Here is a 13,748-nt window from a genome sequence, read left to right as displayed (position 1 = left end):
AGTAAATTAATAGGGGTATAATAGGAACATTAGTAAACTACCCTAGTACACATTTCAATAGTACTCCCTCCGACCCACTTTTTTTGTCCTGCTTGAAAAATCAAACTTTTTAAGGAAACATCATTTATTATTTTGTTTACCTTTTAAAAATGTATAAGTTTCTAAAACTACCCTTAAAAAAATTTATCAAAAAATTGAATTAGTAAATTAATAGGGGTATAATAGGAACATTAGTAAATTAATGACTTTTATTTTTAGAAACTTGACAATATTTTGAGACATCTCAAAATGGAATAGATGACAAAAAAAAGTGGGACGAAGGGAGTAATAAATATGTAAAAGTCAAGGGCTTTATGCATTAAAATCTTGTTTATGTTTTTCTCTCTTTCAATTACTTACTCTGTATCAATATTAATATTAAATTGAAATTCAAAATATGCATGTATTAATTGATAACTTACCTATTTTCAAATTATTTAAATCTCATTATAAACATGAGTTCCCTTCTAATATGTTATCAATAAAGTGAATAAAGATGTAGCCATATGACATTTACAGTTGTGGGTGTAGGTTTTGATGACCAAACCACATTAATCTCTTTCATTTTTCCTTTTCATCTTCTCTATATCTACCATAATATTTCAAAATTTGATATCTCTTTCTTGTTCCCTTTAATTCTAAAATTATTATCTAATGATACAATTATTTGATAGTATAACCTCATACATGAATACCTGAAAATAAAATAAGAAAGTGATTAGAGATCTTTAGGGTGCATCGACGGGAGACTCTCTAATACTTAAGTCAACAATAGATTTTTGACATTTTTTACTAAAAGAAAGGGAAAATGTAGCTTTTAGGTTTGTTCTCTCATACTTACTTTTTTTTTTTTTTAAAGATCCTTCATTATTTTATGCTTTTCAGGAAGTCTATCCTTCTACGAGATCGGCAAGGGCATTTAATGTAAATTACCCCCCATCCATTGATTATCCTATGAACGTCAAGATCAAATCTAAGAATTTCGGTGGAGAAGATTTCTTTGAATGTGTTTCTATATAGGTTTGACTTCGTAATAATGTTTTTATTAAGGAAGCTTGGTCGCTAGGGGGTTTTCCATGCTTTTACCTACTAGCCACGTCGTTAGACTGAGCTACCCTCAGAAAGTGAAACATTAGGATTCTAAAAAATGAAAAACAAACAAACAAATAAACATTATAGAATCACCATAGTCAATAGAAACATTATGATTTATTAATAACAAGCTTGATCATACTAGTGTTTACAACTGAGACGTCTAGAATTTAATTCTCCTCTCCCCCATTGTTGTAACTATTAAGCTAAAACGAAAATAGAAACTATGTACTACCAAAATGGCAGTATGTGATTCTTCCCAAACTATACAGGCCTTTCCTAGAACTCCTAGAATAAGCTCTCGCACAAATTTGGTGTATTAACTTATCATTCTAACTTGAAGAACAAATTTTGATAGACAACTTGAAGAACAAATTGCAATACTGACAAGCAGAAAGGTTATTGTTATTGTGAATGTGCTAAACTAGCTAGATGATCTAAAAGTCAGTTAATTGATTAAAATCAGTCCACAGTTAAATTTGGTGATGCTACAGCTGGTCAATTTTAAATTCAATCTCAAGATCTTTACAGCCTACTTTCACTAGACTTTGAATTTCTACTTCCTTAAGATTTCTGTAATCCATTAACGTAGGATTTAAAGCGTCATCTTGTTAAATCATGTGAAAAGTTTCAGTGACTGCCTACTGTTCAGTTTATCCGTCAAGCTTTAGAATAGGTGCCTTTCCCAAACTCGCAGAACCAATAGCTACTAGCACAAGATTAATTTCGTACCCTGCTCTTGACATTTTCCTTGCCACTAATCCCATGAGCTGCATTTTCTTCACATTTGAGAAGAAAATAAGATTAGTTAGGAAAGAAATGTGATCCCAAGCTCATCTTAATTTGCCTAATGGAGAGCAAAGCTTAAAACAAAAACGGCGGAAAAAGTGTGTTGCATTAAGAACAAGAAATCAAACATGCATAAATAAAAAATTAAAAAAAAAATAATAATATCAGAAATTTTGGCTTAAAGAATTCCTGCAATAAAGGTATACAAGGCCACATGACCATGCTTATGAACAATGCCATTCCCACGGCACTCACCATTTAGAATTAACTTTTATTATAATTTTTTCCTCCCATTGTAATTAATTCTTGACCGTCTGCTTCTAACGGGTGCACACCAGCTCTGTCCATCACCCATCCTTGCTCTGATTTTCCTGTACTCCCTTGATCTTAGAACTGCCTCCAGAATGTTTATATCCTCTCGAATTTCATGTCTGGAAAGAGATGCAAGACCAGGGAGTATGTCCTTCTGAAAATCTTTCAATCTTCTCCCCCTTCTTAACCTACAAGAAAAATCCTTTGTCTCCATGTCATTTACTTCAAATGGCTTTGATGATACAGAATAGTCATCTGCACTGCATTCTTTTAGATTTAGAGTGATTAACTCAAAAGAATCAGAAGAATACTGTGGCTGCTCCTTTTCCTCATTTCTCATCTCACTTAGTCCTGCTCTGGTACAACAATCTTGATTACCAGATGAAATTTCCAAGGAGAAATGAACAAGTGATTCAGCTGCCATACGAATCAACACATCTGGTTCAGATGATTCTCCTTTCTTATTGAGGCATCCATGTTTTGATTCACTGCTGTCAGAAGATCCTTGGTCCTGATTGCCTGATAAGGTTTCTGCAACTTGGCAGACTACATCAGTTCCAGAAAACTGATCGAAGGTAGAAAGATTTGAACTTCCCTTTTCAATTCCAGATTGCATAGTCTTTATACTACTAGAATCATTCTCAACATTGCAATGGGACTTGCATGAAGCAGGAGACATGTTGCCACATCCATCTTGAACTGTAACTTGACTTTGTTCAGAACCTGAAAGTATAATATTCTCAACTTTGCTCTTATCAAAGTTTATTTGTCCATTAGCTAGACATGTATAATGTGAGTCACCTAAAATATCACTTGAAAGTTCTGACATGAACCTAAAATTATCATTCTTCGGGTCACTACTGTTGCTACCAAGGTCTCCATGAAGGCCTGGTGGGGCCCTGGAGATAGCCTCAACACCTGAAAGCCCCACTTCACTTCCACCCACTCCATCAAACTTGGAAGTTCTAGCCCAAATTTCTGTTCTCTTGCTTTTGCTGTTGAAATCTATTAAGGGAGAATTCACTGCATCATCTTGGTGAAACATGTCAGAGGTTTCATTCGAGCAATTATTGTTTTCTCTTCTCCTAGACATGGACACACAAGTGTCCTGAACCCTGCCAACTCGTTCAATGAAAACATGGGGTGAACTAGCTGTTGAAGGATGGGCCACAACAAGATCATTAGAGTAAGAAGAGGAGTCATCAAGCTGAACTTTGTTAAGGTCCACATTTGCTGCTTTAAATGAAGTAGGCAGTTGCATCTTGGTGGACGGATTGGTACTTAGGACACCAACATGGCAATTTTTAAATCCTGAAGAAAAGGACAAACACATAAAGGCTGAATCCTAATGACTAAACATATGCACAAAATTACACAAGGCTACGTGTTCAGGAGTATGACTTCACGTCTATCACACTAGAATCACAATCATATAGATAAATCAACAGTACCTTTCTTGAAAGAGTTCTTCTCTTGACAGCACTTGCTGTCATCTAGGAGAGGGTGACTGTCCGCAATCTCATATGGTAAATCCTTCTTCACACAGCTTGAGATGACCAGATCAGAAAGTACAGAATCTGACTCATGCTTGCCTCCAAAGTTATTCGTCAGAGCAGCAAAGCTTAAGGAAGGTGCATGTTTTTCGTCCTCATTTGATATCCCCTCACTAGACTCTTCTAAATCAATAATATCATGGGTGGAGGAATGAGCATTTTTACTGAACCAAATTCTCTTAGCACTCCTCTTTCTCCAACTGTCCTCGCCAGTACTCAGAGAAAGCTTCAACTCAGGATCTGAGACATTACCACCACACACACAAATCTTAGCATTTAATATTTCCTTTAAGTGATTGTAAATATTCCTTTTCTTTGAAGATCCTTACCAACATGGCTAATGTACTGGTCAGCAGAAAGTTGAAGGTCTAAAGGCTTCTGCCAAAGCTTAGAGTACATACCCTGGTGCCCTTCAAACAGCATGTGGCTTCTAGCTTGTGTTGAGTCCTCCTGAAAGACAAGCTTGCAACATTTAACACTAGAAAACCACATATCATTGAAACAAAAAGGTCAGTCAGTAAAGCAGGATAGATATAATAAATTCACAACCATCTAATATCCAGGTCAGAGCATATAACCCTATGACTGAAGTTTAGGTCACTCCAAAATATAATGACAATTTTTAATCCAGATCTTCTTAATTAGACATTCAAGTGGTAACTCAAGATATCCTGGAATTTATGCCATGAAGAAACTAATAAAAAAAGGGAAAAATAAACTTCTGCCCCATTAATATAATATCACTTTTCAGTTCTAAAAATGAGTGGCTTCCAATTACCATGGGAATTGAGGAAAATTTTGTTTCTTTTGCAAATGGTTCATGTCTCCCTAGATTTGTAGAAGGTATCAGTGTTGATTGGGTGCTTGCTTTCCTTGAATTGTATCTATCAAACTCCTTCCAGGAAAGATTCTCCATCTGTGTCTTCTGTATAGTATATAATCGATGAAGTTCCTCAACCTAAAGATTAAACAATATCAAGAAATATAAGTAAATTTTAAGGGAGTCACGGTTTCTTTTTTCTTAAAAATAAATACATGCATGTGCCCATTGCTACTCAGGTGAGTCAGGTCACTAGGAGCCATATTTTGAAGAGGAAATCCCAAATATCTCTGAAGTCAGTCATATTAAGCAGCTAGTGATCAAGGTATGATTCATATAATCGGGAAGAAATCACCACCAAATCAAGCATTTGACCAAAAACAAATTCAAATAATTTACATATTATCAGACAATTGAGACATAATTGTGTCAAATAAGACACATGATCCTGAAGTCAACACATAACTCAGCAAAAAAGAAAAAAAGAAAAAAAGAAAAAAAGTCAACACATAACTCAATCAGCATAGTGATGGTGCCCACGTACCTGCTTCCTAAACATAACCTCCTGGTCAAGCATAGTCTTCTTCAGAAATTCTTTGAGCGACTCAGTATATATTTGTGCTGAATTCAGATCAAAATCTGCTTGCATCAACATGATGTCCTCCCCAAGATTAGAAAACGAACACATCAAAGCTGATGTTGCATCTTCAGGAATAGCAATTCTCCATAGCTTTTAACTCCGTGCTTTATGCTCCATCTCTGAACAGCTTGTAAAAGGAAACACTTGTCAAACCACCCAATAAAGAAACTGTTCGGTCTTTTCCTTGAAAAGAAAAACTGTACATATAAATGCTTGTAAAGAAAGTGTGTTTACATAAGCATTGTTAATGCTCCATTGCGTTCCTTAATAAGAATATATAATTCATATGACAAACCCCACATAAAAAGTGACATCATTTACTAAGTATGACCATAAATACAACCTAAGACCATAAAATTGTATAATTCTTCTACAATTTTTTCCATAATCCATTTTTGTTCATTCAAATTCAATGTAAACAAAATGTAATAGAGAGTACATCTATTAATCAGCTGGCATATTAAGACGTGCAACAGTCAGCGTTAATCTGCTTTTTCACAGTTCCCAGTTCCCACAACTTGAAGCACTTGCTCTTTCAATTCAATCAATGTGCAACAGTGAGTAAGCCCAAAGGGGTTTACTCAATCCAACATTATGAATCTGTGATACTGTAATACAGTATGAGAGCACAACAAAGCTTAAATTTGGTTCAAACCCAAATGAGTTTGAGTTAGAACCAAACAGATACTACCAACCAAGAAATCATTCTACTTCAATATCCATACAAATGATAATGGAAACGGGCACATTAATCTTCACAAATCCAAGTTTTTCGACCCCTGAAAATCGCAATTACTTTATTTGTTCATTGTTTTCTACCATATGGGCAATCTTAACCATAGATTTTTGTAGTATATTAATAGCAAAGTCAACGAAAACGACATTGTACATAGAGTTCTGCATTTGCAGTTAAAAATTCCTTTACATTAAAAAACAAAAAATAAAAAAATATTCCCCCAATAACAACTAGAAAAAATATATAAAAAATAAATAAAATACCCATTAACCTGGTAATAAGCAACTATGCATCTTTTTTTCTTTTTTCTTTTTTGGGCTAAGTAATACTAAGCAACTACACATTTAACTCAGACAATTCTCATATTACTTAAAACCCAGCAAAAAAAATCCAAAAGTTAAACTTTTTAATCAGATTACGATGCAACTACAAATACCAAAAAAAAAAAAAAAAGCGCAACACAGAGAGAGAGAGAGAGTACCAAAAGGCAGAGAACCCAAGAAAAGAGCATTCAGCCATTAGAATATCTGTTTCCTCTTCTTCTTAGTGAAGAAAATTCCCATTTCATAAAAACAATATCAGTGTGTATACTCCCAGACAACCATAGATAATGCTTCCGTCCCCCTACAGTAGAGAGAGAGAGAGACAGAAAGAAAAAGAAATCTGAGAGAAAGAGAGAGAGAAAAAAGAAAAGGAATCACATCACTGGGGGGACAAGAGGGCCGATGGGAAAGAAAGATAATTCTCTCTCTCCCTCTCTTCAAGAAGAGAGGCTAAAATAGGCGTAGAAATGTTCTCTCCCTTTCTGCCACTCATATATATATAAAACATTATAAAATATCTTTCTTTTTTTTGCGCTAAATATAATTGTATTTTGAAAAGTAAACATGTTTGAAAAGTAAGCATACTTGTACTTAAAAAAAAAAACTCTAAAAAGCAGATAATTAAAAAGTTAAAAAATGAAAAACTGGCATATAAGCTCGACTCTTTGCTACAACTCTAAAGTAATTGGTCGAAAAAAAAAAAAAAGGATTCATACGAGAATAATTGTGTATCACACATAGAGTCTACTATTAAAGTACTAGCAAATATTGTGACATTAATAACGCACATTTACAGGTACTTAGATTTGTGACATTAAGAGGACCAGTCAGAGGTGGTGTGGGGAGTGTGGGGACAGCTTCAACTTTCAACCGCAAAGGCCCAGGTGGCCCACTAGTACTGTCCTAAACTATTTAATATTTTTGCTTTGGCCTGTTTCTTGATTTTACAATTTTGTCCCCGTACTATTTTCCAAATGACTGATTTCTCATAACATGGGTTGTATTGTAAGTTGCTACTTTTTTGTATCACGAATTTATACTAGTATCTATTTATGGGGGCTGTTGTCCATATTCAGTTGTTGCGGAGTGAAAGAGCTTTTGTCTACGCATTGGATGTTCTGCCCAACAGCCTGTCCACAGTTATTATTTATCTATCTATCTGATTGGGGGGGTCATCAACATTAACAATTATTTATGGTTTACTACTCTTAAGTCTTGTCTCAATAATCTATACCGTACTCGTTTGTCCAAAAAAAAAAAAAAAAAAAAATCTATTTTTGTTCTCTTGCCAATTTGGTTGGATCTTAACCAAGATTTCATATTTTAGGTTAAAGGCTCAAGCCCTACTTAAATTATTTCATCCACCCCTTCAAAGCTAGTTTTGTCCATGAAGAAAAGCTAGTGATTACTTTTTTTTTTTTCCTTTGATGAACAAAAAGCTAGTGATAACTTCATTCTACCTCAGAAAATTGTTCATTCCATGACCACCTCCAAAAGTAAACAAGGTTTACATGGCTTTAAAAATAGATATTAAAAAAGTTTTTGATAGACTTGAATTGAGCTTCATGAAACACATTCTCACCTTCTTTATCTTTTCCAAGGACTAAATTGATCTCATCATGTCTTGCATTGCATCCTCTAGCCTATCTCCATTCATGTCAATGGGAAAAGACTCAGTTTCTTCCTTCCCTCTAGAGAGATTAGGCAAAATGACCCCCTTATCCTTGTACATTTTCATTATTTGCATGAAAAATATCTAGCTTAACTCATCTAAAATGAATTCCCATCTCGTAATTGGATTGGCTTTGAAACCACAAGAGATGGACCGATATTTTCTCATTTTTTCTTTGCAGATGACCTCATCCATTTTGCAAAAGTAACCAAAAAGAATTATCTCACCGGTAAAAGGGTTCTTCAAGAATTTTGCAAGTTCTCCGGTTAGAAAATCAATTTCAACAAATCCTAGATCTTCTCTCGTCACACAAATCCATGTAACATTGAAACCATTGAAAAGAGAACTGGGAATTAGATCCTCCAAAGAATTTGGGAAATACCTTGGAAGTTTCTATCCTAATTGACAAAACGGATAAAATAGCTTTTGACCTATCATTTACAAACTCCGCAATAGACTTGCAAACTGGAAAGTTAGCTTTCTCTACTTAGAAGGCCGCCTTACCCTCATTAACTCTATCACCACTTCTATTCCCGTGCACATCATGTAATGTACACTTCTTCCTTCCAAAATTTGAATGAAAATTTACAAAATCAACCACAATTTCATTTAGGGTAATTCTGCAACAAATAAGAAAATTCACCTTATCAACTGGGACACGGTCACAAAACCCAAATTCCTAGGAGGGCTAGGAATCAAGAAAAGCTTGAGTCACTAGTCACTACAAAGCTCTCCTTGCCAAAAGAGCTTGGGCCATCTGCACCAACTCCACTTAAAACCTCATGCCATCGTAATATTCCTTGGAAAGAGGCCTACCCCATCTCTGCTTGGACTATATGTACTGCCCGTAACAAATGAACATACATATAATTCGTGCATATCAACTGAAACCCATTTAGCAAATTTCCAAATAAACTAAAACATCATTATGTGTCGCCATCATATCACAAACCAACCATAATATGCAGACATCATGAATCCAGCATAAAATTTTACACATGCTCATACTTTCTTTACTAATAACCATGAATCACCTCCCCAAAAAGTAACAATAATCAAACAATTTTTTTTTTTAATATATAATCTTTGCTTACACAAACTAATGGGCGTGCTCAACATCATATCAGAATCGTGCATAAATTCAACATAGTCGCATAACATCATAAAAGAGAGACAGTGCAACTTTATTCAAAGTCAAGCTCACTCTGGTCACTTTTCTTTGCACTTTCGATCAGCTGTAAAGCGTTAAATTACTTTTACACTAACGAGCCGAATTGATGAAACTCTATATTGTGCCTGAGCTCAGAGCAAAATTGATTTCATATGTTTATATGACTGCTACAAGATGGAAATAACAAAGAATGTTTACATGACAAATCCAGTGAGGATGATGAGTTGGGAAATATTACTCCTGCACATATCCATTTGGTTTATCTCCGCTCTTTGCTGATCTCTTCTGCAAATCCGCTTCATAATGTTGAAAAGCGGCATCTTGCACCATTATAGTCTCTGTCCATGAGTTTCAGCCATCAACAAGATGGCACTACAAACAACCCAACCCAAAAACAAATCATCACAGAATCACATGGATGGTTCAGTTATACCATGTACTGATTTGTTTAATCAATTAATATGGAAAGGAGAAGGGAGGAAAACATCAACGGTACACACAGGCCAACAGGACAAGTGAAAGGCAATCACCAATCCACTAGCTTTCATGCTGCAGCCAGGTTGAGTATGGTACTCAACCACAAAGTGGGAGAGTGAGAGTATATGATGAAAATCAAAACCTTTAGAAAATCAAAACTACGGAAATTGACCATATAATAGCAGCGGACTGAAGGCAATAACCAAGAAGATTGTTGATGGGGTTGGAAGAATCAAAAGCTCACGAGGAAAAAATATAAATGACGGGTTTTTTATATTATAAGACACCTCCAGCTGTGGATAAAATTTTGACATGGCATCCTTCACTGTGCTCACCTGTACATTAATCATTAAATGAATAAGGCAATAGGCATGCTGAACCAATCTAATCAAAAGACAAATTTCAGAAGATCCATTTTCAAATGCTGTGCATTACATATCCTTATTTGATCCAATGTCGCATACTCGCATTTGAGGGCAATACTTCTTGACTGTCTTCTTCATTTTTTGCTTTGATAAGTGACCATCTTTTGTGGCCCAAATATGGGAATGTTTCTTGACAAAATTCATTCTTCTTATTAACATTAAAATCATTAATAAGTTCTGCATTTAACACAAAAACAATTGGTTCTAGCACATGCCCTGCTTAACCAACTCTTGAATAAATAAAGTATCTGTGGTGTTTAGTCACATTTTTCTAGAAGCAGCTATATATTATTTTAAGAAACACACATCTACTCACATGAGTTCCTCTTTAGTTGTGTCGGGCAAGCTGTTTAGTATACTCTTTTGAGCATTCTTCCCAAGCTGACATTTGGTACTTGAAATGTTCTGGGTCAATCCATTAAGGATCTGAATCCTACAAATTATACAGTTTAATTATGCATCATATATATGATAGCATATCACTTTTTTCGGGGATTTTTGGGGATAAGTAATATTATTTCTAAAATCTTAAGGCTGGCACAAAATAAAGATATTATAACCATAACAGCAACCTCAGGTCTGACTATGGGATCACTTAAGCCCACAGCCATTATCTCCGATACTGAACCCATAAAAGAACCATATGCTTCCTCAGAGCTCAGGCTACATCTTAATTGTTCTGTTCCAGCCCGTGTATCATCAGAAGTTTTAAGTTGTTGGGAATCAAAGTAATCACGAGGATCCTGATTTTGGAAAAGCATGTATAAAACATCTGTACGATAATAAATTAGAGGCATTGTACAAACTACAATGTAGAAAAAGTCCGACCTTGATACAAAGTGGAGCAAGAGGGTGATCATGAGGTGCCTGAAGGTCCTCCATCTCAGTCATCCGTGAAATTCTATCAAGCCTCTCCTGCTTTGCATTCTCATCAGATTCTTCACTGCAAATTCTATATAAGACTTGAAAAAAAGGAAGTGGGATTTTTTTTAACAAACAAAAATAAACCTTGCTAACCCTGTCTTGACCGCGCAAGTGCTTCTGCTACGGTTCTTGGATCTTCCAACTCTACATCTACATTCAGGATAATAACCAAAGTTATCTACCTAAATTGGATGAACAAAAAGGAAACTCAGCAAGTTTAAAATCAAATAACTTCTGAAGAAAATGAAATTTGGTGAGAAACAGGCAACTTTTGACGTTTATTATATATTAACTGTTCCAAAATAGAAAAGAGAATGAATAAATTCAAGAGAGATCCTTACCCATAGTTCTTCCTTCAAGAACAACTTCACCTTGGGGATTAAGATCTTGCAAGAAAGTTCTCTTGAATTGCTCGTGCCTTCAATCAGTTATTTCCTAGCTACCATCATGGAAAATCCCACGATCATGAAATATTCAACCAAATAAGATACATAGGGATGTATGTGTACTCCTAGCAATTTTCCTCTATAGAAGCAGATGATTGTATCTAATAACATGGAAAATTAACCGGATACTAAGAACTATCCCTTCTGCTATTTTGTACTCTCAGAAGAGGCAATGGTTCATATATCAAGTACAGAAGTAGAACTAGAAACTGCTGACGTGTTCCAACTTTTAGAACATGTCACCAATTTACTCCGAAATTTTGTCAAAGCATGTTATCCTGACCGAGGCTAATGGACAAGCATGAATTTAATCACACTATGAATTTGAAGTGCCGAACAAAAAATCCACCTTGTAAGTGGATGCCCTCATTAAGTAACTCCAAGAATGCAGATATGATAAAGTACACAACTATGAATCTTTTTATTTAATAGATATTGTTTACCAACTTCTCTTTTTGTGGGCAGAGGGAGAGAGGGACTTTAAGAAGTATGGCCTCTCCCACTATACAAGTTTTGAGTTCAAAAGTTACTATCATAAAAGAGCAACTTTGTGTTATTCAATATAGAATTGCAAAGATCTCTTCAAAATCAAGTCTTAAATCTATAGAATCCTTCCCAAGACTGACTAGTAACTTCAGAGTTTTGTAATTACTTCATTGTGAATTCCTCTGTCAACTTTGCTTGACTCAATAAAAAATCACTTGCCTAAATTTGAATCCCCCTTACCAAGGTAAAAAAATGGAAAAGAAGAAGAGAGGGAGAGACAGAGGGATTAATTTAATGAATCAACCAAAAGAAACTACAAGAGTGGTCTAATCCCACATACTGGGAGATGCGTGTAATCATCCCCTTGGTCAGTTTCCATGTCAAGAGTTAGATCAACCCGTTGAATCTGCAAAAAGGGGAAACAATATAGTAAAAGTACTGGAGTAATCATACAAAAATATTGCAGGAGAATCACGTTAAAAAAAGAAAACCTCAACTCTCAGAAAGAGTACCATCTGCTGAGCTGCACTTGACAATGTCTTCAGCAGCCTCTGCTGCAGCTGCAACAGCATTTTATGTACTATGGAGATATTCTGCTCTAAAATATTTTGTCCAAAAATCCTTTTTTTTCATATGGAATTCAAAAATCAAGTGAAAAAACACCAATACACACTTTGAGTAAAGTATATGAGAACTTAAAATTACTTAGTCTCATCTAATCATTTCATAAGTAAACCTATTGTTTCACCCCTTGGGGGCATGGTGCATTGGTAGGAGTCCTGAACTGGATTACACCTGAGGGTCTAGGAGTTGCCTGGATAGTTTTTAGACCTCTTAAACAATTGATTAAACCTAGGTAATTAACCAAGTTGTTACTTAGTCCAATTAAACAAGTCTAGGTTATCACAATAATAAAGATCAAATCATGCAAAGCAGCGGAAAATAAATAACACACGATATGATCACCCAGGAAACCAAACCGGTAAAAACCTGGGGAGGATTTGACTAAACTATCCTCAAGGTAAACTTGAATCCACTATCTGAAAGAATCGAAATTCATATAAAAGGACTTACAAGCACCCCCGCTCGACTTCTTAATGCTACCAACCAGTAGAACTTACTGACACGACCACGTTCAAACTTCGAATCCACGGACTCCTTCTTTCTTGGATTCCCACCAGTTACAAACACCCCCGCTTGTGTATTCTTTAAGCTTTAATGGCAGCAATTGTTTTGATCATCAAGGTATAGAGAATATCTCCTCCTTGAAAACCCTAAATTTGTGTAAAGGAAAACTCCTCTAGATCTCACAAGAGATTTACACAAACCGCAATATAAGCAACACTAAAACGTGGCTAGGATTTGCCTTTTATACTTAGGACAAATAAGAAACCCTAAAAACGTTTAAAAACAACTAGGGCTGAGTTGGAAAATTCTACAGAAAAGCAATCTGCCCGAGCTTCGATCGGTCGAGCCTAAGTTTCGATCGATTGAGCCAAACCGAAAGCTACAGTGCTTTCTGCTTTACACTCAATTCCAACTTTACATTGACATACAACTTTGAGCTAGCTTTAAACACTTCTAAACACATTGTTTTGATCATGATTTGCCAACAATACAAATTAGAGTTCTTTTTCCATGGTTTGATCATTGTTTTGATCATGGTTTGAAATCCCCTTCTTTTTCCATTTTATTATATGTGTGTCTTATCGGAAGTTGGGTGTTTTCCTAATCCTAGGCTAGTTAGATCTCTAGCTAGAATTGACTTTGAATATTATTATTATTATTATTATTATTTTGCATGTGTTTGTTTTAGGGTGATGTTTGGGCTTAATTTTTGTTG

The 13,748-nt window shown here is 35.3% G+C and overlaps 2 protein-coding genes across 6 annotated transcripts; both read right to left on the bottom strand.

Annotated features, from left to right (window-relative positions):
- Positions 1-2,028: 2,028 nt before the first annotated feature.
- Positions 2,029-6,775, bottom strand: LOC126708604 (uncharacterized). 5 transcript variants are annotated; one of them, XM_050408410.1, is made up of 6 exons: positions 6,463-6,775; positions 5,150-5,372; positions 4,564-4,743; positions 4,115-4,263; positions 3,684-4,025; positions 2,029-3,543 (listed from the first exon to the last, which is right to left on the bottom strand). In XM_050408410.1, exons 3-6 carry the CDS (start codon positions 4,605-4,607, stop codon positions 2,195-2,197), a joined length of 1,884 nt encoding a protein of 627 aa, XP_050264367.1. In that variant the 5' UTR covers positions 4,608-4,743; positions 5,150-5,372; positions 6,463-6,775; the 3' UTR covers positions 2,029-2,194. The 5 variants fall into 5 exon arrangements, with proteins under 5 accessions (XP_050264367.1, XP_050264370.1, XP_050264368.1 ...); XM_050408413.1 differs by having other exon boundaries at positions 4,187-4,263; XM_050408411.1 differs by having other exon boundaries at positions 5,150-5,364.
- A 3,598-nt stretch (positions 6,776-10,373) lies between these two features.
- LOC126709596 (general transcription and DNA repair factor IIH subunit TFB1-3-like) lies at positions 10,374-11,094 on the bottom strand. Its single transcript, XM_050409893.1, has 2 exons — positions 10,878-11,094; positions 10,374-10,792 (listed from the first exon to the last, which is right to left on the bottom strand). Exons 1-2 carry the CDS (start codon positions 10,938-10,940, stop codon positions 10,529-10,531), a joined length of 327 nt encoding a protein of 108 aa, XP_050265850.1. The 5' UTR covers positions 10,941-11,094; the 3' UTR covers positions 10,374-10,528.
- Between the last annotated feature and the right edge of the window lie 2,654 nt (positions 11,095-13,748).

Source organism: Quercus robur, chromosome 12 (genome assembly GCF_932294415.1).
Source record: "Quercus robur chromosome 12, dhQueRobu3.1, whole genome shotgun sequence".
NCBI classification, from domain to species: Eukaryota; Viridiplantae; Streptophyta; class Magnoliopsida; order Fagales; family Fagaceae; genus Quercus; species Quercus robur.
Note: the sequence above shows the minus strand (reverse complement) of the source record. Positions and strands in the feature narration are given on the sequence as shown.